The 27,866-nt window shown below is 50.3% G+C and overlaps 1 protein-coding gene across 1 annotated transcript in view; it reads right to left on the minus strand.

Annotated features, from left to right (window-relative positions):
- LOC310884384 (immunoglobulin superfamily member 2-like) overlaps nucleotides 1-27,866 on the minus strand; it is a 107,602-nt gene that overhangs the window by 61,918 nt on the left and 17,818 nt on the right. The window contains exons 8-12 of the mRNA XM_083806098.1: nucleotides 17,137-27,862; nucleotides 16,468-16,884; nucleotides 15,688-15,802; nucleotides 14,127-14,219; nucleotides 600-11,843 (exon numbers count right to left, since the gene is read on the minus strand). Coding sequence (XP_083662224.1) covers nucleotides 27,666-27,862 — 197 coding nt within the window. The 3' untranslated portion in view covers nucleotides 600-11,843; nucleotides 14,127-14,219; nucleotides 15,688-15,802; nucleotides 16,468-16,884; nucleotides 17,137-27,665. The remainder of the gene's footprint in view (nucleotides 1-599; nucleotides 11,844-14,126; nucleotides 14,220-15,687; nucleotides 15,803-16,467; nucleotides 16,885-17,136; nucleotides 27,863-27,866) is intronic.

The following is a 27,866-nucleotide window of genomic DNA, read 5'->3' on the forward strand; positions in this document are numbered from 1 at the left end:
CACTCTGGTGTGATAATAAGGTGCTTTTTATGTAAGTGACCTATTTTCCAGGGAAGCCAGTTCTCTGAGTGGGGAATTGGAAAATGACTGGTGCAGCGGTTTCTTACTTTAATATGTTTTCATTCTCTGCGAGCAACAAGCAGCTACTGTACCCAGAGGACTGAGGAGCTGTCTGCTCTCATCAGGGATGCTCCCTGGTGCCCAGCACAGCCAGGACGCCGGAGGAGAGCCTACCCCATGCGCTGTGCATGGGGGCTCATAGGAGGAGTCTCCCCTTTGTACTCACTGGCATAAAAGTAAAATGTTTGGGGGGATAGGGGCTATGAAAGGCAGGGAGGAAGGTATGGACACCCCTGAGCACCAGTGGCTAGAAAGACAGTGCCCACCTGGGGACAGGTTGGTGTGCTTTGAATTTGGTGTTAGCCCAGAGCATGGCTTTAAGGGTTTGCTTTCTCGGCTCAAGGAGAGTGACTCAGACCTCAGGAATCAAAACCTACTCACAGCCCTCATCCCCCAGCAGTCCTGCGTGAAGCTAGGACCACGGCACAGCAGAAACCGGCCCTCCCATATCCCATCTCCCAGCCAAGCTGTGCAGTTACCTGTGAACCAACTGGAAGGCCCAACAGGATGATGCACATGGGGAAGATGAAGCCAAGTTCCTTAGACAAGAGAAGTCCTGTCAAGGGTTGGGTCCATCCCACAGCTGCTGGCAAGGAAGGGAAATGCACAGAGGAGGGAATGCCGCCACATTTAGGGTCACAATTTCAGGGCACAATTTCGGGGCCTGGCCCTCCTTTGCTAGTTGGCTGGTGCAAGCCCTGCGGGTCCATGCCCATGTCCTGCAGCCTGGCGGAGAGCAGCAGGAGGCACAGCACCTGCCAGCCAGGCAGGGGGACAGGACTCGACCTCATCCAGCAGTGAAACAGCCGCAGGGCAGCCCCGCAGTGCGGAGGAGCTCCCTCAGTATTCAGGCATACAGCAGCGCAGTGCTTACTCCCTACTCATGTTTGAAGGGTTCCTCCTCTGCTAAAAAACTCACATTTTTAAAAATTAAAAGATGTGATTGTGGCAAGAGGGATGTATTCACCAGGGACCAGTTTCAGCTCACCAAGCTGCTGTGAATCAGTAGACCCCTTTGCCCCAAGGCATCAAGAGAGATTAAAAACCATTAGTACACTAGAAAGACAACAGCAGTTTAATCAAAACATCTTGGGAGCAGCTTATGAATACTGTTAGCAGGCAATATTTTCTTGTGTATTTGTCTCTCATTAAGAAGGGCCTATCTTAAGCGGCTTCCTTTTCTGTTTTTGCTCTCTCAGACCTGAATTTGGTCCGAGTGCTGGCCTGGCCAGCTGCTCGCCCCCTCCTGCATCCACCGCTGCAGCTCGCATTCCTCACTGTTCGCCAGGACACTGATTGCGGCCTCTTTGGTTTACTGCTTTCCTTTCCCTGGTATTTGCAATTCTAAACAAGCTGAATATTTATTACCAGCTCCTCATTTTACACCAAGGACTGAGCTCCACCCAGCATGCACATCCAGACACATTCGTGGGGTAGAGGGGCACCCTCCTCCCCTCTGCCTTGGTCCCACAGGCACCCCTGGGGACCACAGGGGACAGCGATGCTCCCGCTGGATGTACAGTGGGGAAAAGGCATTTCTCCAGAAGAGACAGCATTACCCAGAGGGCTGACGGAGGCTATCGCTGGAGAGAAAGGCGCTTTGTTTCCAGCAGGCTGTGCTAGGAGCTCTGCCTTTGCTTGCCAGCAGAACCCATCCTGCTGGCCGAGCTGATACTAACTGGCAGCACCACGCATGGGCTGGCAAAAGCCAAGCTGGGATGATCTGAGAAGGAAAGGGGAGGCTGACGGGACCAGGGAAGTCTTCCCAAGGGAACAAAGCTTGGAAATACTAACCACTGGGCTGTTACTTCTGTTGTCTGCTGCACATGGCTGCCAAAAACAGCACTGCTCTTCAGCGTGGTAATGCATGGAGAAGACTGGGCAGCCAAAAAGGAAGGTGCCGCCAAGCAGCATGCAGCAGGGTGCTCACCCTCGCGCTGAGCAGCACCTGATGGGAGCCCATCAGCTGCATTTGCTCTCCCCCTCCCCAGCAACAAATGGTGATCCAAGCTTCCTCCTAAATCTCCAAAGGAAATGAAATAGCATTCGGGGTGAAGTTGATGAAAATGGAGCAGCATGTCCCCTCTTCCATCATTTTTCTGACAAAATTGCTGCTATTTTCACAACACTAGGCTAATATACACCGTCTAGCATTCATCCAATCTTTTTTTTTTAAATAACCCAGTCATGGAGAAGCTTCCATCAATTCCCCAAGATGCTGTTTTACAGCCCAGGTCTCACCATGAGAAAACTCTCCCGGTCTTCAGCCTGCGTTTTATTATGCTTTATTTCATTGCTCTAGTTAGTCCGCTCGCCAGAACTCCGGCACGCCGTCAGAGGGCTGCGCAGTTACAGCGCCTTGACATGCCACTGCATGCTTCCTGTGAAATATAGGGCTGAAATTTAATCTACACGCCCGTAGCCTAAAGCTATTAAGGCCGGGCTGTCCATTTATAACAACTCATTTCCCCTCCTTGTTGCTGGCCCAAGGATTTGGTGGCTGCACCTGCACTGCCATGACCCCGGGACCAGCTCTGTGGCTCGCCCACACCTCCTGCTGCCCCGTGCTGGCTGGCTGGCTCTGGGACACATGCAGAGCGCTGAGGATGGAGCTTCTTCCACCTCTACATCTGGATCCAAGCTGCAAGTCTCCATCCTCCTTAGTCACAAGACCAGGAGAGGTTGGAGAATCATGCAAAGCCACACATGGTGTGCATTGGAGCATCCCAGCAAACAGTGAACAGAGAGGGAAACCACTCCTCTGGCTCTGTGCTCAGAGGACGTGCTGTGCAGAAAAACACACCTGGACAACCTGCTCTGATCATCTGAGCCCCAAACGCCCTTTCCAAGATCCCCCAGTCTGGCATGCTGTATGGCGGGAGAAACCAATCACTGCATAGAAAACCAGAGCTGTGGTATTTGTCTAGTTAGAATGCTCCGACCCCTTCATCGGATCCCATTCTAGCAGGAGATGGGGCAAGCCCCCTTTGCACCAGGTTATGTTTTTCCCTCTCCCCAGGAGCCATGCGACAGGCAGAAATTCAGTCATCCTGAACTCCAACATCCCAGGGCTGCAGGTGAGGTGCAGGTTACACCATGGCTCCAAAGGCAGAGCACGCCCCAGCCCTGCCTGTGGGTCCCAGGCCCGTTCTGCGGGCTTTGCGGAGGAGCCCCAGCTGCTTACAAAACCACCGGTGGCTTCAGAGGCCTGGGTTAGCTGCCCATGGCACAAAGCATCCCGTCGGTGAGAATTAGGGGCGGCGTGGGGAATTTCCAGCCTCATGCAAGAACCCAGCTCCTTGGAGGCACCGTCCACGATCCACGCGCTTGGCCGCAGCTCGGGTGCTGCTGGGGCGGCTCCACCCTGCAGACCTCTTCCCTTAATGAGCAAAGCCTTCTGCACATTTCATGGATTCACCACATGTAAACAAGTAGGTCATTCCAGTAATCTCTTCAGCTGGGTATTAAAAGGCTTGTCCAAATTTAAGCTAGGGGTGTGTCAGCCTTATTACTCCCAAGGGCTTCTGCTGTGCCGTGCAGAGGCCAGCACCAAGGCTGCTGAAGTTAACGGGAGCATTTCCAGCAGGTGGTGAGTGGTGTGCATCGCCAGGGCAACATGCACGAGAGCCCAGTGGTCCCAGTCTCAAACTGGGGACCTGCCTCCCTCACTCCAGTCTTTTTCAGAGCCTGGAGCTATCTGGGTCCACAACGGGGACTCCCTGTTGAAAGCACAAAGAGAATTTTCTGAAAGAAGCATTGCCTGGCATTTAGCTGCAAAGCCCCCGATTTTATCAGCGAATACAGATGTGTGCAGGCGTGCAGGGAGCGATGCAGAGCACGCTGTCAGCAGGCTGCCCGCTGGAGAGCAGCGCCCCAGAGGGGGCTGCCCGCAGGCCCCATGGTGCTCAGCAAACGGAGGGCGCTTGTTGCGCACAGCACAGTAATTGTATCTCAGTCCAAATGAACTCCGGGATCACTCCGGGATATAGTTATTATTATGGTTAACAGGAAGCTAACACCAGCTACGGCTCTGCAATGTACTATTCCCTTGTTGCCTGATTGGATGCCATAACTCTCTTGCTCCTAACAGCAATTGGTTTCCGCGGTCTCCATCCATTTTCCCTGCAAGAAATACAGCTGCCTTGGATTTTGACTCCTTCCTCATTGCACTGCTCTAGCCCACATTTCTCTCCCCCGTCCCACAGGCACCCACAGCCTCCAAAGCATGAAGCCCAGGCCAAAAACAAAAGCAGTAAGTTTTCAGCAGGCAAACGTGCATCTGGGTGCTGTCACTCAACACGGGGGACACCACACCACCACGGGTATATGCCACCGGTCAAAACCCATTTATGAGTCAGTAATTGCTTATAGCCAATGAACAAGCCCAGAACAATTTTTCCAACACAATTTCTTCGCTCTGGCATTAACGACGACGCTCCTGTAAGACTGCCTGCTCTACCCTTCTGGCCCAGCACCTGGGTCAGGATGAACACCCCCTTTCTGAAGAAGGGAGCACAGCCCCAGGCATCTCAGTGACTTTCTGGGGGACACAGGACAGGTCAGTGCTGGAAACCCAGCCCTCATCTCCCCCCAGTGCCAAGCCTCACTTGCTACTTTTGAATGCTCACTTTACAGCACAGCATTTCCCTTAACGAAAAGACGGTTAAAGATTTCAGAAATCAACACAAAACACATTTCATGCTTCGGCTGAGATTCTCCTCCAAGGTACATACTGACCCCGGCTTCACCTTAAACAACATATACATTTCCATAAATGCTGCTGTTCATCCCAGTGGTGCAGAGAGCTGCTTGAAGGGGCTGGTTTGGCTCTGTTAAGGAGCGAGTTGGGGAGGTGGAGAGGTGCTTCAGCTGGCTACAACCTCTGTCCTCCCAGGGGCATTTCTGTGGCCTTGGGCATTCGCTCCCAGGGCTCCCAGACATGGCCAGAGGTCAGGTTAGGCGTGCTGTGCCCAGACCCCGCTCCCACCCTCTCTCCAGCATGGACAGCAGCAAACCCAGGACAGTAACACCCCATCCTGCCCACGGGGCAGCAGCCTGCTCCCCACGTGCATGCACACCCACCCATTGCAGCAGGCAGAGGCTTGGTGTGACATGGGTGGGATGCTCCAGCAGGCCAGGCAGCACACTACCCAGCTGTGACGTATTAGTGTAAGGCTTAATTAATTAATGAGGGCTTTGGGAGCACAAGGTGATGGCTTTAAGGCCATGGGGCTGATACTTTGACCACTAGCAGCTGCAGCACAGGCTGCAGTGTTGTAGCAGGGAGGAGGAAAGATGCTCCTGTTTAGATGGAAATGATACTGATGGGCACGACTGACGCAGGAGCAGGAATTGCGCTGGGCATCTCGACTCCGGGATCCGTCGTTATCTGCCCGTTCTAGGCACAAATAGGAACAGAGATACCATTTTGACAGCAGCGATGTGGTTGCTCAGAAAATGGGCCAGTGAAAATTGATTTCTGAGCTCGCTGCTAGGGAAAGAACAAAGAATAATTTCAGGTTGTCCAGAAATGCAGATTTTCCAGTTTTCTTGCTGACACCTACCATGGAAAGAATAAATATTGAGCATTGTCAAAAACCTTGCTTTGGCACAAAAATTCAATGCCATTTACTTCATGTTCAGGGTTTGTGTTTTGCTTTATGCTTTAAAAAAATGTATTTCACAATGGAACGTTATTTCAAAATGAAAAAGTGAAATGTTTTGTTTAGAAACTGTGGAAATAAAACATTTAGATTGAAAAAAAAGGCTCCCCTCCATTCTTTAAGCCAGAACCATTCATCGAACTGTACACACATTTGTAAATGGATTCAGGTGCCCTGAAAATTGAGGTGCTTTCCCCTCCAGCTGATAGCAAGGGGGGAAATAGCCTATTCCTGAATTGGAGTTCATTTGTCCTTGAAGCTCTTTAACTCACCTGGAACCAGCAGCATTCATCTTTGCTGCAGCCAGCTGTGGGAATGACCGGGCTGCGAAACCATGGGGAGGCGAGGCTGGTGGGCGATGGAGGGGCATCGTCCCGCTGCTGCTCCTTGCCATACGTCCTGCCACGGGCAGGTGCAGCCCCTGCTTCTACTCAGGTGCCCTGAAACCTGTCCCAGGGTATTATAAAATTTGGGATTGCGTGTGGACACCTCTTGCATATTCCAAACAATTTTTTTTTTATTTTTTTTTTTGTGAGGAGAGGCATGCAACTTGGCTGCAGTCCCTGTGCCCTGATAGCCCTCCCTTCCCAGAGGGTGACGGGGCGACAGCTCTCTGTACGGCTGTGGTCTTCACCACTTACCCAATATTTCTGCTGTTTATCCTACTTTTGCTCTTCTAATTAAGCTCCTTATTAAAGCAATTAATTCTCCAAACACAAAACTGCAGCAAGTGAAAATTACTACCAACCAAAGGCTGTTTGGTGGAGTGTGGTAACGGGTCCCTGAGCACTGCGTCTTAATCCTGGTCCCCATGGGTAAGCATCCTTGCAAGGAAGCCGACCCCTGCTGATGGAGCGGGGCTTAGCAGAGGACGAGGGTAAAGCACAGAGGCCCTCCTCTTTCCTTGGGAGCACGCTACAGGAGTCTTCAAGCCAGCAAGCCAAAGGCAGCATGTGTGAGGCACTGAAACCATGTGCTGAGACCTGTGACATCTGTGGCTGGTCAGACCAGCTCGTCACAGGCCGATGTCACTCTCCAGCCGGTGCAAGGAAAAGCAGGTGCAAGATGCCAAGCCCCGGGGCCCTGGCAGACCTCCGTGTAGGGATGCTGGTGCAGGACGAGCCAGCTCATGGGCAGAGCCATCGGTTACATTTCTGATGAGCCCCCACTGTGCACCACTGACTGCTGGCAGAGGCAGGAAGCTCTCTCTTGACTTCCAGGGGCCCCTTCTTCCAGGAGAGGGGTGCAGACATGCTTCACGGGGCTGTGCAGGGGAGCGCAGCCCCTGCTGGTGCTGTACGTGCTGGAAAAAGGCTTTGCTCTCCTTCCGTGCCTGCGGACACTGCCATCACTAAACTCACAGACCCGCTAGGACAGCTCCACTGTTAGGGAGGTGTAGGCCAGCCGAGGGGCTGCCCGGCTGGATACGGCGATGCTGGGGATGGTGGTGCCTCACCTGGGCTGGAGGATGGGGATGGTGCCCTCCCAGGGGCTGCAGCACCCCAGCGCAGGAGGGGACCGGAGCCGTGCCCGGCTGTGGAGGTGGCACCCCTGCAGACGCATGCGTCTGTGGTGAGACTCTCACACAAATATAAATAAATAAATAAAATAACAGTAGAAAATACCATTGCAGTGACCCAGAAATCAAGGAACTGCTACTTTGGGAGGCAAGACAATAGCCAGGAGCTCATCTTTCATCAGCCTCCGATGTCCCACAGCTCTAATTGACCTCAGCAGAAAACACAGATGTGCCGCACTTCCAGGGAAAAGAAAAATCATGCCTCAGGGTTATCTCGGATATTCCCAAGCGAGTTAATAGCCAGAGAAATTTGGTTGTTTGCATCTAGCTACAGGAGGTTTCTGTCTGTGAAGACATATCTATTGGATTGCTGGCTGATACCACATGCACCTTCTCTGATGTGCATTTTTGGGTCAATGCACGCTGATGTGCTCCAGGTCCCCTTTTATCCTGCACGAGCCCGAGAACCATTTCCGATGGTTCTCATCGAAAAGTGATCTTCACCCCCGTACCCACCTGGGCAAACAGGCCCTGGCAAACGTCCCAGGTGGTTTGTTGCTGCCCTTTGAGAAGAAGGCCAGGAGCAGTGGGGCTGTACTTTGGTGCCAAGGGGGCTGGAGGCGCTTGGGGCCTCCCGCGCTTCAGGGCCGCACCGGTGCCTTGCCGGCTGTGTGGATGCTGCAGCTGTACCTCTTGGCTCCTGCTCCTCTCCCGATATCTCTTCCCATCGCCTGCACCTCTCCCTACTCGTTACGGAGGGGTTTTTGCAAGCCTTCCAGCTTTGAGCAATGCCAGCTGCATGTTGAGGCTGATTTTCTTTATATAGACGCTGTTTTTCTCTCTCAATTAGTGGTCTCTGGAAGCTCTCAGGCCAATTGTTCAAGAGCATATTTCATAGCTGCGTATGGCAGCACGGGGAGGAACCGCTCCAATGCTCTCCCAGCGCAGAAAAAGAAGCGCCGGGTCGGGCTGCAGGAGCTCCCAGGAGCCTGGCAGCAGCCCGGCAGAGGAGGGCACGTAGGTGGGGCACACCAGGCTGGTGAGGGGACAGGCATGCTAAGTGTGTCAAGGGGAGCGTGGTTTTACCCCCTAGGAAGGGTGAGCTTGCTGTGATACGAGACAGTGAAGGGACACAGGGGAAATCCCTAGGGACTGGGATGAAGTCAGAGGCTTGCGTGCACTTCCCGGCAGATAACCCACGCACGGAGGTTACGTGCATGGGGGCAGGACAAATTCCTCCCCAGTTTCAAGGAATTCAGAGGGTGAAATCAGTTGTGTGTGCTGCAGAGCGCACCAAGAGGAACAAGCCGTGTTTCCAGTCACGGCTTATGTCTTGTTTACAGATCCAGCCTTGGGAAGCAAGCGGCCTCCTCCTCGAAGAGCTGCTCTTCCCTCACATCTTCATTCATTAAGCAAGCTGTCGACAGAAGCCTGTAGTGCAAAGCCCAAACACAGCAGTCGGCTTGGGAGACCGCTTTATTTTTAGAAAGAAAAACCTCAAAACTACCATATTTCTCCAGAGAACCAGCTCCAGAACTGTTGCTAGGAAGAGCTGCCCTGAAACAGGCACCGTTTTTAACGATGGCGTTTAGCGGCATCCCCAAGAGCCCAGCACTCTTGCAGTTTTAGCAGAGGAGGGGAGTGATTTTGGAGGAAGGAGCCCAGGGCCCGTGAAGGATGGTGGGGCTGGTGGCCTAATGGGGCTTCGCTTGCAGTGCACAGCTTGGAGCAAGGTGCAGATGCTTTTTGCTTACAGGCCCCAGCATTTCCCCCCCCAGCTTTGCGTAACGCGCCGAGCTCTCAGGTTCCTAAGTGGGTTGCAGCGCGCAGTCCTTTTTGCTCAGTAACTCTCTCATTACAGGCCAATTTCCACTTATAAATTCATTTATAAGCCAGTCCATTTGCGCAGACCGTCTCGCTGGAGGCAGAGCTCTGCCTTGCTCTATCTCCATCCCCATCCTCCGCCGGAGCCCCTGCGCAAGGCCAGGCTGGGGTGTGCACAACCTGGGGGGCTCAGCCCCCTGCAGAGCCCCCCCTCACCCAGGCAGAGGCTTAACGCTGACCTGGGGGTCTGGGGGCACCTCTTTGCACCCCAGCACCCCCTGGGTGTCCTCCCACCGCCGCAGGGCACAGCCCCGAAGGGTGTTGGGCAACGAGGCAGGCAGCGGGGCAGGAGTGACCAGCACCTTCGGGGAAGGAGAAAGGGGAATGAGCGCGGGGCCAGCCCGGCTTTATTCCCGGGAAGCCCCAGCAGATGGTGCCAGACGGCCAGGAACCCTCCGGGAGCCCGCAGCCGGCTCGAGCATCTCTGCGCTGCCCGCCCGGCCGGGGGGGGCGGGGACACGCGATTTTGGGGGTCCCCTCCCCGCCTCTCCCAGCGGGAGCTCGGCCCCCACCGCTTTTCGTTCAGCCTGGCCAACACCGCCTTGCTGCCAGCGCTCAACTTTCCGGCGTGAAGTTTGGGCCCCCAGCGAGCCGAGCGATGGGAGGTTCCCCCCCTTTTTCTCCTGGCTGACTTTGCTCTGGGCAATTTATCTCGCTCCTTAGTGTAACATTTTCCTTTGCACCATTTCATCCTATTATTCCAGAATAAATCAGGACCATTTCCATGTCGAATGCCAGCAGAGGAGCACCGCAGGAGGGGAAGTTTTGATGCTGACGGCAGCTCAGCCAGCAAGGAGACCTTCCCCTGAGCTGGCTGGCACGGCCAGCAGTCCCTGCGTACCAACTGTGGGGTCCCTGTACTCATCACACACACACGGGTACCCCACAGCAGGGGGTCTCTGCCAAACCTCCCCAAGCAGGAGGCAGATGCTGGCTGTGCATGGGATTTTCAAGCAGTGCACTGATCAAAAGAGAAGAGTCCCCATGACCCGGCTGGGCCTCCTAAATAAAATCAACGTGTGACCCAGGGTGACTGGGGGCCCATGCTACACAGAGGAGGGATCCCTGTCACACCACAGGCACTAGGCACTTCCCCAAAGCCAAAGGTTTTGAAACATTTGTGGTTTGCGGAGCCTGGAGTGCTTCTCGGTGGAAGAAGTGAAGTGAAGTGCTTCCCTGCTTGCGCAGGTGGGAACGGCGAGCAGACAGCAGGCTCCCACACCCCTGACCCCAAAGAGCAGGATGGGCATCCCCAGGGAGCCACGCTGCCAGGGCTGGAAATTGCTGACCCCGAAAGAGCCAGAAGGGCTCTGGTGATGATGCAGGCATGGCTAAACAAGTGTCAGCTTTTAGACCATGAGCCCAGAGAGCCCTCCCATTTCTCACATACAGCCCAGCAGCTGAGATTACTCACACGTTATTTTAAACCATGACTCCACTCTTCGAGGCACACCGCTGCAACCCAGCGCTGGGGCGAGCAGAGCCCCTCTGGAAAGCAGGGCTGGGACTCACCAGCAGAGCATGTGATGGGACCAGGGCCTAGTTTCCAGCCATGGCCGTGGCAGAGAGCCATGGGGCTGACACCTCCTGTGGTCCCTTCCCCTTATCCTGCACAGTGCCCATTGTTACGGGGCCAAGGGTGTCAGAGGGCACATCGCATCCCTTCCAGGGTCCCACCAACTTGTCTCACCCCCAGGCGCAGTGAGGGCCAGGTGCCCAGGACCTGCTGCCTGAAGATGTGCTTCCTCCGACAGCTTTTTTCAGCCAGACGCAGGAGTCATGGCACAGCTGCTGCACTGCAGGGCTGGGTGAACAACTCTGTGTTCACTGCCTCTGTGGTTGAGCAAACCTTGTTTGTGTTCCCTACCAGGCTCCTCCTCTCCGAGGCTTCTCACGTCCCTCAGACATCAAAGGATGCAGTTTAGGCTTTGGGAGCCTAACCCATATCCCTCAAAGAGCCAACATAACCACATCTGATTGCACACCTGCCTTCACATTCAGGTAATTGCCCCAGGTGGAAGCCAAGGGCATGTCCGAGGAGAGTGGTGAGACATATCTAGGGAGCTGTGGAGGAACCAAACCCAAAGGCCAGTGCATAAACTGGTGTAGGTCTGGCATGTACCCTTCAGCTTTAACTGGGTAACACAAGCCTCAGGCCTGGCCCATGGGAAATCTTTGGACAAGGCTTTAAGAGAAGTGAAAGCTGCTGAAAAATGAGAAGTTTCACATGAACAGCCTGTGTTGGTATGGCGTGGTTTCAGTTGCTTGCAGCTTGCATAGAGGTTCCATATCACACCATGGGACTGACATTGTGCGTAGCCTGACGTTCCTAGGGCAGGCAAAGGCAGCACTGAGAACCAGTGCGTACATAACAAATGCTGGAGACACTACCTGGATCTCCAGATGAGTTGCATGAGCCAGTTATGAGGCTCTGAGGTGGTTAGACTTCTACAACAGTGACAAGCAATAAAAAATTTCAATAGGTCATTGTTTTTTCCACATACCTCAGGCTTTTGAAGGGACAAAGGTCACTTTAAGATGATCCTTTCCTGAATGGTCTTCAAAAGCTTCTGTTCCTGCTTGATCAATACAGCCCCTCTGGCAAAGATGTCCTTGAGATGGAGGCCAACAGCAGCAACAGCAAACTTCTTTCCATGCTAAAATTTAAACAAAGGTGTTTCAGATGTGTATTGCGGATGTAAGACAGGGAAGACATACAGACAGACACGCACATACATACATATACATGAAAAAACTCCCCAGAATCTTAGCCATGTCTAAGGGCTGCAGCTCAAGCATGTGAAATCCTCTCCCCATTCTTGGAAGAGATCAAGAAGCAGCTCAAGAAACCCTCGAAAGCACGAAGGTTGCCTCAGAGGTCGAACCTCCATGGCAGGATGCTGGAAGGAGAGACCTAGCTCCAAGGGTGCAAAACTTCACAGCTTGGGCTAAAACACCAGGTCTCCGCTTGGCAACACTAACAAAACCAATGACCTCTTCTGATGTCCACACACCAGAGTGGAAGAGGGACACTCTCACGTGTGCACAAGCTGTTAGCGTGCAGGATGTACTTGCAAAGATCAACTCCAATAATCTGCTCAGGAAAAGATGAGCAAGAAATTTTTCAGAACAGCATTCCCAATATATACCCCTAAGGACATGCACTCCCTTCCCTTGGAATAGGTTTGGATCCTGCAGCCACTGAGATCTGGGAAGCAAATGACCTGGGCACTTCTCCCTGAAGCACATGGAGGACAGCCAGCCATAAACGGGGCTGGAAGAGAAAGAAAAGGTGACTTCACTTGGTGTTAAACCGCTCACAATTAGCATCTGCTCGTGGTCTCCATAATGTGGGCTGCCTCAAACAAGAAGCCTACAGCCTCAGCCCAAATAGAGGAACTTGAAGCAACAGGAACTTGGGAAACTCAGCAGAAAACCTGGGGCCAAAGCAGAAACACTAAACATATTTTACCTTGGCCACGTACAGCATAAGCCATAACCCGAACATTCTCACTGAAGCCCGGGAGTCCTAACAAACAGGAAGGGAGGACCACGCATTCAAGTGAAGATGCGATGCCAAAAGAGATGATGCTGTGGAGGAGGTGGCAGGAATTGGGTGGAAAAAGCATTTTTCAGGGCCTTGACAATGACACAGAGCACTCCCACCACAAGAGGAATTTCTTTAGAAAGCACTTTCGCTGGGGATTTATGGGAGAACATGGCCATATATTTTACAGCACATTCTTATGGCCTCATCGGTCAATAATCTGCATTTAACTCAGTCCCTTCAGAGTGTGATGGGCCATAACGCTTGCAAAGCAGCTGCTACATGCTGAAATAATAATCAAGGAAGCAGAGAGCAGAGCTGATAATTGACTCTGTTAATGTGCAAGTCGGGACGCTGAGTTATTGATCAGATGTGCTTCGGTGGTCCAGTGAGAGCCCAGTCCTTCATGCCTGGAAGTTATCAGCTGGACTGTTATCACCATGGGGTCCTCTTCTCTTTGGATATTCACTGATTCTGGGTTTCTTTCAACCTTTCCTCTGGGGCTGGTCTAAAACAGGACCCTGAAACAGCTGCTAGCAAAGCAGCATTTTCCCTGACACCAGCCCATCAGTCTCCTGATCTTTCAATAGCAGGGACAAACATGTGATGATGAGGAGACAACTGCTTTTCACCCCTGGGTACTTCTTCCTGGGACCATCCATGTCATTCCCACCAACCTGTTTTCCTTCTACTCCCAAGTGAATCCATCGCTCCCCTCTTCTGATCTTCCACCCACCTCTCCTCCTTGAGTTTCCTAAGCTGCATTGCTGCCTCTGCACTTTCCTGCCCATCCTCTGAGGTCCATAGCTGACCAAGGCTCTGCACTGGCACCTCGTGCCCCCATGTCCCCACTGGCCACCAGCTCACCCCACGTCCTAGCAGACATTGGAGCCAGAGATAGCTGCTTCCTGCGCTGTCAACTGAATTTCTGCAGCCCGCCCTTGAACGTGCCCTCGCAAAAAGCCTTCTGAACAGCTAAATAAGTGTTGTCATACGGTTCTTCTCTCTCAGCTAATTCACTGGTTTGTTCAAAGACTTGCAAGAGCTCAGTAAATGTGGTTTCCTTTCGCAGAATCTCTGCAGGTTGCACCTCCGAGCAGTCTTAGCAGTGTAAGCTTCACGGCTGATTCTCCTAATTTGCTAGGTATTGCATTCATTTGCATGCATGTTGAACAGACCTGTAATTCTCCAGATCATCCCAAGAGCCTTCAAAGATGTGAGTATAACATTCACTGTCTTTATCAAACACTGCTCTTTCTTCTCTCTCCCCCTCTCTCTCTCTATTTTTTTTTTTAAAGGAGTGGAGGAATATTTATTTTGGAGAGACAGCACTTCCATCCCAGTGACCTCTTGGCTGCATGCCATCTGGACCTGGCAGCTCACTGGTACTTACACGATCTGCTTGTTCCAGCTCTTCAGTCTCTAATGCTATCTCATCTTTGTCCAGAAGGGAGGAAGGTCTGAGCAGGCGTTTCCAGAGAGACTTCTGTAGTGAAAATGGATGTGAAGGAATTATTCAGCCCTTCAAGAACATCTTTAGTTTCCTTAATCGCTCCTTTTTAAATGCAGGTGATTCAAACCATCCTCAAATATTTAAGCAGACTTATCGATGTGGGTTACTTGGGAAATCAATGCTTTTATACCCTAGGTTTTTGCCCATTTAAACCTATTTTGATTTTCTAGGCCTGGGAAACATGCTGTCCAGTAAAGGGCACAAATTGCTGAGCCTAGGTGTCCAAACACACATGTGAGGGGGTTCAAGAGTCTTTAACAAGAGTCTTTAACAAATCAGTGGAGAAAGGTAAAAGAAGAGTCAGTGGCTGAAAGCTAGAGCCAGATGAGTCCACTGGGAAGTAAGACGTGCTTTAACCATGGGGACAGGTAGGTACTGTATCTCACGCCAAGTGGAGAGCTGGAAGCTCTCCATCTTGATATCTTCATCATGGCAGCGTTACTCTGACCTGACACAAGATTTTGGGGTGAAAAGCTCTGGCCTGACTGAGGTCAACCAAGATGCCCTGGCAGCCTTCCTGGCCCCAGGTCCCCCTCACAGCCATTTATGTAGGCGGGGGTGCGTGTGCAGCGGCGAAGCACAGACCACCAGCCCCCCCAAAATGCTTCCAAGACGTGACTAAGGCTGCAGTGACGTGCTGCCGCTGTAGCTGATAACGGGCTGGGGAAGCAGCAGCGCTGAGCGGGGTCAGGAAGTCACGTCAGCGGCGGGCCCAGCCGGCGGCTGCGGCCTGCCCACGTGGAAGTGGTTAGCTGCACCCCGCTAGGGGAGCCACGCGAGGCTGCAAAGGCTCCAGATCTGGCCCCGGGGAACAGCAGCCCTCAGCCGCACACGTCTGGGGGTGGGAGGTGTTAAATGTTATCTGGGAGCATGCAGGAGGTCTGCCTGGGGGCCGCAACCACGCAGAAATAACCTTTGTGCTTTGTGAAATGAGCAGGGAGCCGCCAGGCTGTGTGTAACAGCACGCCCATCCCGGCCCGGCTAAGCAGGTGCTTTTCCAGGAGCCCCTTCAGCCCACCGAGACGTGGCAGGATCCTGCTGGTAACTACGTTAGGTTTGACAGCCAAGCCAAAATGCCACGGTGATTTCTTCCAGGTTTGCCACGGCTTGGTGATTTTTAACACTCTGAAGCAGCAAATCATGGGTTTGCTTTGGATTTCTTGTAGAAACCTGCAACCTTCCTGTCCAGCTCTGGGACGGCAACACCACAAGGCCCTTGCTTCCTTGGATCACTCCTAACTGCTGTGTGGGCCAGGACCAGTGCCAGTGTCACAGCCCTCCTAAGCCACCCTTCTTCACCTCCTCCTGAACAGGACCCAAAAATGGACTCATCCCAACACAGAGGCTGATTTCAAAGGAAATGATGCGAGTCCAGCAGCCAACAGTGCTGAAAGAGCGAAGGGGGCCAGACTTCAAGTGGAAGCCTGGCACTCCATCATACCTCTTTGTGGACAGGATGGGACAGGTTGAACTCCCCAAAATCTTGCTGAAGAAGCCACGTGTTGCTTACTCTGGAAGGCAGGTGTCCAGTGTGCTCAGGAGGCTGAGGTTCAGCTCTGCAACCCAAACACGTGGAGAATGTGGGTTTTGAAAAGAAAAGTGGCATTTTAAAAAATGGGCATAACCAATTTCCACATGAGCATCAAGAAAATACATTCCAAATTCCCATGCCAGCAGGAACATGGGTTTGTGCAGAGCCCACAGCTAGCAGCAAATCCACACGGCAGGAGGTTCAGCTCAGGCAGCCTCCCCTGGTCCCAGCACTTCCCATGAGAAAGGAGAAGCTGCTCAGATGGGAGGGAGGGGGGTTGTGTTTCTTGGTGCCTTGGGGTTCCTCTTTCCTCAAAGGCTTCCTGAGCGATGTCGCAATGCCTTTGTCCACCGTCAGCATGCGAACAACCTCCACCACCTGCTCCTGGTCTCCTGGGGTAGATAGCTCTGCCAGCCGAGCCAAGTACCACCCCTTGACTAAACACCAGTCCTGCAGACACACCGTCTGTCCATCCCTGGGGCTCTCCTGACTTCGTCTGCTTGGAGAGATTCAAGGAGACCAGCCCTGCCTCCAGACCCCAGCCTCCCTCCAGGTGTTTGCAGTTCCTCCCTGCTCAGCTTCTCCCCTGCAGCAGTAGGTGATACAGCAGACATCCCTCCCCACGTGCAGCCCCCCGTCACCCAGGGACACTGGCTCCAGCCATCCCTCCCAGGTTCCCCCGCCTCTCACCAGGAGGACTGTGATGGCACCATCCCCAAACAGCATTTGCCTTTGGTGGGAGAAGTGCTGTCTCTGCCGGCAGGCTCTTCCCTGCTTCCTTTCTTCTGCAGGAGGATTTGTTCCCTTGTCCCCCATCTCCTCCTGAAAAACACAGAGAATAAAAACAGAGATGTCTGCCACAGGGTTGCCCTTAATCAGAAGGGTGCAGGGACTGTGAGAGGCTGTAAACAGAAACCCAAAACATTTTGGACGTCTCACCTGCATCCCCCTTCAGCTGGCAGGCTCACAGCCTGCTGGTGGATCTAGACTCCTCTGTGTCATTTATCCTAATCTGTCCCCTCGTGCTGCACAGCAATCACCTTTCATCATGAGATCACACAGCTCCTACACCCACAACAGCGCACAAATCACCAGTCCCAGTCCTGTCTGAAATAAATCACAGCTAATCTACTTACTGTAGAGGAACAGGAAAAAAAATCACCTGCGACTAAACACAGCCAGGGAAGTGCTTTAGAAAGAGTGCTGTAAAAGATTCCCAATGCGGAAAAATAGATTTCAGCCTTTGAGAGCTGGTGTTGGTAGTTACCCAAAGGTTTAGTGTGTACACATTTCTACAGCCCACGCTGCCCTGCCTGCATTAGGAAATAGCTCCCCATCTTCTCAGCACAGAGAACATACCTGCTCTGGAGTGCCTAGCCTCCATCACAGCAGCAGTGTCCAGATCCAGGATGCTGCTCTGGATCACGCTGTCCTTCATCCCACTCCACAGCATGTGCCAAGGAGATGCAGGTGGAAACATCTGGCTCACATCTGAACCAACTGCTTGGAAGGTGCAGAAGGGGTATTTGGTCCTAATCCATTACTAAATGCTGGAAAGTTCAGAGTGCCTTGTTAGCCTGCTAAAAAAGCAAGTGCAATATAGAGAGAAATAAGTGTCCCCATTCCGCACCAAACATGCTTTTGATTTCTTAGAGAAATGTCACATTCAACACCGGGTGTCCTGTGATCACTTGGTTACAGTCCGCTGTTTTCCTTCCCTAATAGGATTTTCCCAGCACTACTTACCTCGTCATCATTTCATTGCTGCTAAGCCAAGATTCCCAGGCAATCTGTCCCACTGCCTCAAAACAACTTTCTGTCTGTCACTAACAGGTCTGCATTATCCATATGTCCTGCAGCCTCCACTGCTAACAACAGTCTTAATCCCCTTCCTTAATACCGGCTATCGAAGTAACACTCTCGGGCAGGAATAGATGTTAAATTCCAAATCGTTAGCAAAAACAGAACCAATTACAAGAAAAAAAAATAGCTAAGAATGAGAGATCTCTCACTGGGTTAAAAATAGATTTCTACTCATTCTCATGACTTCAGTTTGGCACGCCAACAGCGGGCTTTGCAGGCTCGGAAGGGAAATGTGCCCAGCTAGGGGGCCAGCAGCAGCAGCCCACGTGGATGGACTGATGGAGTTACACGCATGCCTGCAGCAGGGACAAAGGTGTGCCCAGCACCACAGCTGGCTTTGAGGGCATGGGACACCCCCAGAGGAGACCTAGGCAAGCCCAGCACACCAGCAGGGAGTGGGCAGAGTTGGCTTCTGGCCTCGTTAGCCAGCGCTGGGGGCACGCAGGAACACACCTCCCCTCTCTGCTCCAGCCCCAGGAAAGTCACTCTGACCCTGGAGGGGTCTGGAGAGATGGACCTGCCCTCTCAGGCCCAAACCTATGAGAGCAAGGCCCTTGTTGAATACCCTGTGTTCAGCCAACAGCTCTCCAGATGGTGCTTCCTTGGTCATTTCTCACTGCGGTACAGAAACGAAGATCCTTGAGATCTGAGGAGGCAGCAAAAGGGTGACAACAGTTGCTCTTCTTATGCAAGTCTGTCCAGCACTTTGTACGCTGATACAGGTCATGGGCCTCCTCAGGGATCTGAAAGCATCTGAGGAGAAAGTGTGTCCATCAGGCACCTGTATCTCCCCTGGCTGGTCTTGCTGGAGGGATGTAATTTCCTTTGACAGCATCCTTTTCACAGCCCTTGAAAACCATGGAGTTGAAAACCACTGCAAAATGAGACATAACTGCTGCCATCTCTAGCGTGTACTTTAGATGATAACAGCATAGCAGGCACTGGCAAAATTAAATATATATATATATCTGTCCCAAAGCAGAGTGGAGGATGGGGGAAGACTGCAAAAGGAGGATGGATCTCAGCAAGCACTAAGAAACAGCTGAACCTCTGGGAGATGAAGTGCATCTTCCATCTGCACATCAGGGAAAATTCTGAGAGAGAATAGTTTCCAGCTGGAAGAGAAAACCAAAGCCCAGCAGGGCTAAGGGACTGTTTCAGCTGAAGTTGCCCCCTTGATGCAGACCTGGGTTCACCATCAGTGATCATCTCCACCTGGGGGCATGGAGGAGCCAAGTGCAACACCAGCTCTGGTGGGCTGAAGAGTGACAAACGAGGGAGACTGCTGATACCAGCTCAACAGCAAGCCAAGAGTTTCTGTGCTGAACATTACGTTAAGATGGGTGTTTAAATGCCCTAATTTTTTTTTTTTTGGCTGGGACTGGCAGAGGGGATTGGAGGAGGACACATGGGAACTGGATACAATTTCCACAAGAATTACTTGTTCTTCAGCTACTGAAGAGAGTCCCAAAGCCCTGTCATCAGTGAGCTTAAATTCATGATGTGGGGCTCTATAGTGTGCCAGGAAATGCTTGGAGGGGATGTCTACTAATGGACACGTCCCCAAATAATAAGTTGAAAGCCAGTGTGAAATATGAGGCAATAAGAAGATGGAAAGTTCCGTGAACAAGAGTAGCCACAGCTTGGCTACACAAAAACTTCATCTCTTCCAAGTATAGTAAATAGGAATAAAGCTCTGAGTCAGACCTTATTTGTCCTATTAATTTGGCTGTGCTAGTCACAACAGAGGGAAAAAAAGATGCACAAAACACTCTTAAATAGCTTAAACTAAAAACAATCACTTACCAACACACATTCACAATAAAAGCAATTAGCATGAAAGATATTAAGAACCTATCCCGTCTTAAAAATGTCTATGGGCCATAAATAGAGGTGCACAAAAGATAGATTAGGAATAAATCTCAACCTCTTATGCCATCGATTCTCTAGTTAATTATCAGATAATCACCATGGTGTTCGTTTGCAGAATAAATACCCCATATAAATTTAAATCTGCATGTAAATAGAATAAGAGTTAATTAACAGAACAGTAAAGTACCCAGCAATGTAAACACTCTGCTGACTCCACTCCCCATTAATGGGAAGAGTCTACTTTACTTTGTGCTGAACTCCAAAAATGAAACACCGGTGTCTATGTGCTGGTATCTGTAATTTTTGCAGCAAAGCAACACGCGTTGGCTTAAGAAGTAACTTAAGAAGTTGGTCAGCCATGAGGAAGCACAAAAAAGCCTGGATCCCAATTCAACAAAGTTTGTCCTTATTCCTACCTCCTCCAAATAAAGCACATAAGCCTCCATGGAAATCACATGCTTGCATCCTGAGCTGAATAGGGATAAGCAAAGAACATGCTTAAATATTTTGCAGAATTAGATCCACAATCTTCATTTTATACTGCAATAATTCATTTTCAGAAAAAAAAAAAGACGTTTCTATGGAGACTTATTTTGTGTTCAGCAGAGATTTTCCCCTTTAATTCTCACTATTAGAGTCAGGCTTTCCTCCTGTCTCCTCCTCTAGAGAAGACGCTCTAAAGAAGTAGATTTCTGATTTCTTTGCCTGTTTCACAGCAAACTACTGTGTCTAAGTTCCCTCATTTGTTAAGCAGAGAAGATTCCCAATGATGCATTGTGATGGTGTGAAGTCCTCGAATGGAAAATGCTGTAGAAATATAGAGTATAATCCAAATTTTTTTATCTTGCCTAGTGTTCTTTAGATCAACTCAATTTACTCTACTGAAAGAAACTCCCCTGGAAGCATTTTTATAGAAAAAGCCTTGTTGGGTGGTATAAAAGAAAGAAAAGATGTGAGGTGGTATATGCCTTTTCTTTTTTTTCTTTTCTTTTTTATCTTATGCAGTTATACATACAGCTACAAAGTAAATGTAGAATAAGAACATAAAATCAACATTTAGATGATCAGACTATCTACCTCCTCACCTTACTTGAATAACAGCCAAAAGCATGGGCAGAAGACAAAAGCAGATGACAAAAAGCAGAAGACAAAAGCAAAGCAGTCTTATGCAGTACTTCTGCAAACCTCTAACAATCCACAGCTCAAGGACTTACCAGGCCAGAGATGGCTATTTCAACAACAATCAGTAGATTCTCTTCTTGTTCATTTTCTCCTGGAAAACACAAAATTATAGCACAGCAGCCCATCTCAAGGAGCTTTCCAATGTGACTTTATGTTGTGTGAAAACCCCAATCTTGTTCACCTATACAGAATTTCATCTACCGTTTCATTGCTCAGCCAGTTTCATAAGCCCCTGCACATTTCCTCAGAGCCAGCCCTTGTTCCTAATACTTTGAATAAATTAATATTGTCAGCACAGCTTTTTTTCTTAGTAGTCATCCTTCCTCCTTTCCAAGACATTTATGTCTTCATTGAGCAGCACAGGTCTCATCAGTGGTGACCTCCCATCCCTGTCAGAACTATTTACCTTCTGCCTCGTATTTTTAGCTAATAGTTTATCCATGTAAGGAGCTGTCCTGATCTTACCTAACCATTACTTAGTTTCCATGAGATCCTTTGATGATGGAACTGTTCAGTCTCTTTTGGCTCCACACAGACCACATCCACAAGATGTTTCTCATCTACGTGCTTGCTTACTCCTTCAAAGAACCTAACAGACCTGAGAGCACTTTTTGATAGCCAGATCATTTCTTCCTTGCTTGGTGCAGAGGTCAAGCTTCACAGCTGCCTGCATGTCCCTCAGCCTTACCATGTCTGGTTGGTCTAGCACAGCAACCTGCAGAGCCTCTGAATACCTACTCAAGGTACACAACCAACTCTGGCTTGATAGTAGGGCTTGAGGGACTCATCTTGATAAGTATCACCTGACACACTCATTCTTCAAAACAGGTCACATCTTTGTCTGTAAGAGACTCAAGAAGATGGGGTTGTACAGTGTGAGCTACCAGGCTCCCAAGATCTTGGGTCCTGGCTTCATGAACCCGTTCTCCAGAGCCTCTGGGTCTGTCCCAGAATGGCCTCATCAGTAGACAACACACATTGTCTTGCCAAAGTCCAATTAAATGCCCAAACGATAGCATAAAATGAGCTAATTACTCCTCCGTACCTTTGCCTTACCTGTTAGATGCACCACGTCGATGTCCACACTCTGAGACCAAAGAGCACAATGACCTTGATGGCCTGTACACGATGCCTGCCTTGAAACATAGGACGTGTAATAGCAGCACAGCACATTCATAGCTTTTCTCTAGGCACAGCGGAATTAGGGGCTAAGCCACAGGCACAGCTTCCCAAGGACAGGAAAAGCAGGAGATTTTGTGCCAACCGATGGTGGTGGGAGTCACCCCGTGACATCCCCAGCCTCCCTACCCCTCTCTTCATTCAGCCCTTCAGTAATTCCTCCCTGAATTGCTTGCCTCTCTGAACATTATCAGGCCAAGGCGTGCGTCCCACTTCATTAAGCCTGTAAGCCAGTGGCTGGATGATATCTGACTTGCATCCGTTTGCAATTTAAAATGGGCATTTGCTTCAGATCAAAGCGGCAGGGGCAGCAGGAACAGAAATTAGCATCTCACGGGCTCTCTCTCCCCAGTTTCATTGCCACAGTGTGTCTCCCTCATTAACAGGGAAATGAAACGTCTTTACAGTTCAAGCTGTCCCTGCCTTTTATCCCGTGGCCACCGCGTGAGGCATTATTGCCGCATTTCACAGCGATTGGTCATGGCCCTTCTCTTTCAAATTGGGCAGTGTGCCTCTCCTCTGCCTTCACACCCTGCGAGGGGGCTGCAAAGAGTCACTGCAGCTCCTGCTTTTCCATATTGCTCCCAGCGTTCACCAATTCATTCCCTCACGCTTAAAATAATACTAACCACCAGCTTTCTTCTACCCCCCCGACCTGTGAATTTTCACACTTGGTTGGAAGTCCCAGAAATAAATGCTCCCCCCGCCCCTACAATGAGCAGGGGCAGCGGCATGAGGCTGGAGACAAGTGAACCTCCTGCTTCGCAGTCATCCCCATATCCCTTTGGTTTTGTGAAGGGTCTGGGGACAGCACCCCATGGGAGGGCAGACTACAGGGATGCCAGGGGAGCAGCTCCCTCCCACTGCCCTTGCCAACAACCCAGACACAGGACCTGCTCCTGGCACCTGTACAAGGAACGAGCAATTAAAATACAAAACACCCTCTGATGGGATTTTTTTAATTATTATTTTTTTAATGAAGCTGCTCGTGCAGGTGAATGCTTTAGCAATGGCAGTAGCAAGCTACACGCCCACACATCCCCAGAGAGCCCTGCTGGGACTGGCTGTCGAGGAAGACTCAGCTCCCTGCCAGCATCGTTTATAAACATATAGCTCTCCTTAGAAATGTACAGAAAAAGGCATAATGAATGAATGAAAGCAAGAAACCCCTAATGAGCATATGCTCAAAGTTGCTGCTTGTGGTATTCTGTTTCCTGTTTGGATTGCAGAAGCAAGTAGCGTCTGGACCCTGCTTTCCTGTTTGCATTTCTAAACAAGCTGCTAGGGAAAACAGGCTTATATATGTTTTAAACAGTGTACACACACACACACAAAATCCTCTTGAAAAGGAGGTAAGGGACCATTAATGTTGTCAGCCCCACAGTACCTCAACCAGCCTCGTTGTTGGCACGTCTAGCTAGCTTCAAGGACGGGGAGCTAGTCCCTCCTACATGCCACAGCAGCAAAGAGAGCCACGTTACCTCTCCCACATCCTTCTCTCCTCGAGCCCTGCTCTTTGTACTGCTTCTGCCTTGGAAAGCATGGCTGTAGAGCAAAGAATGCCTTCTCCTGCCCTGTGCAACAGGGCTGTAATCCCATATTATCTGCTGGAAGGAGAGGGAGGAAGCGGAGAATCAGAGGAGAGGGACCAAAAGCCAGCAGCAGGCAGACACAAAGCAGCATTTTCTTAGTGGTTAAGGAAGGTTTAGAGCCCCAGGGGTGATTCTGCTCTGCCTTAGATGCCAAAGACCAAGGCCAAAGGACACGTGAAACAAGCATAGACAGCAGGAAACAGCTTGAATGCAAAATAGCATAAAGTGAGACCAAAGCAGAGATCAGAACAATATCTTTTATTTCCAGTTTTTAAATGTTTTATCACAGGAAGAAAACTGAACGTCAAATTTCAAAACCAACTCAAAGTTAATAGGAAGGAATGAAGAGATACTGCTTCAGAGGGGCATCCCAGGAGAACTGCACATCATTTTCTTGGAAGCATTTCTTGAAAGTTCGGAAGCCTTCCTCAACAACCTTGCCCTGGCAATACCAGGGCAGCACATTGCTGTTGTGTCCTCTTTTTCCAGGGAGCAGGGCAGGGCAGGCCGAAAACCCTGAGCCATAAATTTTGAGAGGATGCAAAGTACCACCTCACTTGCAAGCGTTCCTGCACAGCAACTAACTTGCCACCCAGCCTCCCTCCTCACAGGCTTGCAGAAAAATGCCCTCAGTGCAACCATCTTCAGGGGAGAGACATTCAGGCAACCCTTTGTACCCCATCACACTGCACAAGCTGCCCATGTGGCCATTAAGCACTGTCCTTGCTTCTCTCCAAAGGCAAGTGCCATAAAAGCCTTCCAGGAAGGCAAAGCAGTGGTTATACTCCCACCTGACCCCCCTCACACCATCCATCTTCCGAAGAGCAAGGGTCTGCCAAGCTGCAGGTCTTCACTTTGAGTGGAAGTGCTTCTCTCCCCTTGCACAAAGGTTACCATGCCTCCCTTCCTGACCCTTTTGGAAAACAGGACTGAAGAAAGCCTGATATTGATTTCTGACCGCATGGCTGCAAGCAACCCCGACCACCCCAAAGCTTCCAGCACAACACAGCCCTTGTGCTTCTGTAGCCCCTTGCAGCTGATTCATTCCTCTTGGACCCAACCCTGCATTGCCTTGTAGCCTGTTCAAGCTCCTTTAAAATACTTTAAAACACTTTAAAAAAGAGGACCCGAAGGACCATGAACCTTCCCACTGCATACTGCCCCTCACACAGGACTGTCCCTTGGCAAGGGTACAACTGGGGTGCAACGGGAGCACTGCTGTGCTGCACAGTCTACGCCATCACACTTTTTCCCCATAGGGTTATTACAGCTAAATATATATTTTATCAGCTGTTTTAGTTTACATCAGAGGCCAGGCTTGAAAAAAAGTGGTGATGGGGTGGCTAAAGGTGGCCAAGAGCCCCGGCAGCAAAATCAGCACCCTCCTCCTGACCCACCACTCATACATCTACCTCAGCTGAGTGAAATGTTCCCTTTAAAAATAGGACTGTGTTTTGCAGCTTTTACCGTGATGAGTTACAACTCTAAGTCCACTCATGGAAAAAAAATACATTTAAAAAAAATATAGCCAAAAGGTTTGGCTGTGACCCAGCAGAACCAGATAAAAAAAAAAAAAAAAAAAGAAAAACCACCCCTGCAAAAACACACACATTCTTCTCACAGACCCTTTCATCAAGGCCCCAGGCGCAGTTCTCAGACCTATATTAAAACCTCTCAACCTGCATGAATGGAAAGCTGCTACTTAGGCCTCTGGCTAACCAAGAGAAAAAGGGACAGGAAAAAAAAAAAGGTGTCCTGCAGCAGGGGAAAGCCCCCCCTCTCTGCCCACCTTCTTCCCCCAATCCGCCAGACACAAAATCTCATGTTACGGTAGGGTCTGCAGCTTTTTACAAGAACTTTAGATGCCAGCAAAGATGTTTCCATGGACCTGTGGTGGAGCAGCAAGGTGGACGAGCGAGGGGCCAGCAGGGGTTGCAGGACACCAAACCCAGCAAGGTCGCTCCTAGGGCTTGCCACAGAGTAATGAACCAGGTAAGCTGGATTCTTCAGCAGAAGGCTGGTCTTGGTGAGGTTCATCCTAAGACACGTAAAGAGTGACGTGTCAAGCCACATGTGTGTGATTTGCCAGGGTAACGCCTGAGGAGGTGTGAGACACCGAGCAACAATAAAAGAGCGAGATTCTTTAGAAAGAGAGGGGAAACTGAACACCCACGTTTTCCTATCTGTGGTCCTCAGAGGTACAGAGGGACAAAGAAAGTACTTGCAAGCACGTAGAAGAATGCAACAAAAAGAAGAGAAACTTTTTCTTGCTGTTTAAACAAGATCAGTTTGCGTCAGCCCTATCTAGGGGGTAAACAGCAGACATCACAGGTTCTTGACTTTAGCAAGGCTTCTGAAGCGTGCTCCCAAGGTGCTTACAAGCAAGCTATAGAAACCATCTGAACCAAAATAATGAGGGAGAACATTATACCGGTAGATAAACACTATGTGCACAGAGTAATTACTAATAGTTGATGGTCAGAGACAGTTCCTTCTTTCTTTTCCCACCCCGTAGCATACCTACATCTTCCTGCATCCCCTGATTATGAGCTGGACACCAGGCAGTGTGTGTAAGGTAATTCATGCTGCAGCCTTTCCTTGGTGGGAAAACACACCTGCTTTTTCTCCTTCACCTAGCTATCATTGTCCCTGAAACTTGTAGGAGTTAACTGTCCCGGGAGCATCTGCTTCTCTGCCGAAACAGACTGAAACTGGCCCATGAGGTGAAACACTATCAAGACAGGACTCAGACAGCCAGCATGATCCTTAGCAAACCAGCGCAGAAAGCTGTTCAACAACCCTGTGTAAAAGGTGCTTCAGTTAGATAGGAAAAGTCAACAGCCTGGACACACAGTGGAGAAGCAACTTGCTGGACAGCAAAGCTGCAGGAGAGCAGCCCACCGATTGCAAGCCAAGCACAAATAGTGTCACACTGTCACACACACACACAGAGAATCAAACATCCCGCTGGAATATGTAAGCAGTGTGTAGTCCACAGGGCAGGGGGAAACCTCTGCAGAGAACCAGTGGGAGCCCTACGTGCAGCTCCAAGTGCTCTTGCCGCTATCGGAGAGATGGCTGGGGTCAGGACAGCTGGGGGAGAAGCTGCAAGAGGTCCAGGAAAATTGACCTGCAGGAAAAGGCTGAGGTGGCTGAAGAGGGAAAGCTAAAGCAGTAGCCTTCAAACTTATGCAAAAAAAAAAAAAAGTGCTTTTTTCAAGGAAAAAAATGATTGATCAGTATTTGGAATGCAGGGCACGCAGGTTTCCCAATTGTAAGGAAAGTGAAGGACTTGAATCCTGATCCCACTTGGGTCCAATATATTATATGGCACAACCCAGAGGTATCTAATGCCAGGTCCCAGCTGTGCAGCTTTCTGACCCACAGACAGTCCACTGAAGACCCACTGCCTACAGCAGTCCCAGCAAAGGAAAGAACTGGGAAGACTTTGTACACACAGCTCAAAGATGACTTGGTGTCTTCTCCTTCCTTCTGGGATCCAAGACTCCACGCGAGTCCCTTACCAAGTCAATGGGATTTCTCTTTTGTGGTAGGCTGTGGTGCTCCTGCCGTGGACTTTCTTCAGCCCTGGCCAGCCTTGCTCAATCTCTTGTGATGAAAACCCATTTCCTTTCAGAGAAGATGCTCTTTGGGTGCAGGATCTCTCAGAACCAGGAGACAGCAGTGTCTGAGTGCTTCCCCAGCAAGGGATGGGCAAAGGCAAGTGCAATGTCTTAAATGGGACATGAGCACTCTATTTCCAGCTCTGCCAATGTTTTTCAGCTGCACACTGCACAGATTTTGTCAAGTCACCTTAAAATGAGCAGCCATTTGTTGCTTTTGTGTCCCGGTACAAAAAGAACTGTTTTTTCCCCTTATACCTGAAGGGTGATAACAACACTTCCTCCCCCACTGAGACTGTTTGGACATGCATACTGCGAGGACTTCAAATATACAACAATGAACTGATTGTCAAATGGGTGGGTTCCAAACCCAACAGAGGAATGCCCGTTACAAAAACCTTATTTGCTTAGTAACTCAAAGCTGCCTCACTCCACTGAAAGTAAACACAATTTCAAATATTCATTGCATGAGCTATGGTAAAAACAAAAACAACAAAAAAGGCCCTCTTCATGTACTCAGTCCTCCCTCCTCAGGTGTCCAGTTCTCCTTCCAGTTGCATCTGCCATTTTGGGCCAGCTAAGTTCGCTTGACCCCTCCAGCCCCTTTCAGTTCCATCAGCTCTTCTCCTTTGGTGCAGCCCTTTTTGCTTTTCCTGGAGAGGACGCACCAGCAGAAGCCAGCAAGGGCCAGGAGAAGGATCAGAATCAGAGGTAAGAATAGGATGAAGTTCAGCAATGGTGGAGACGAACAGATCGTAGACAAAACAGTTGACTCTGG

Source organism: Anser anser (assembly GCF_964211835.1).
Source record: "Anser anser genome assembly, chromosome: 1".
Taxonomy (NCBI): Eukaryota; Metazoa; Chordata; class Aves; order Anseriformes; family Anatidae; genus Anser; species Anser anser.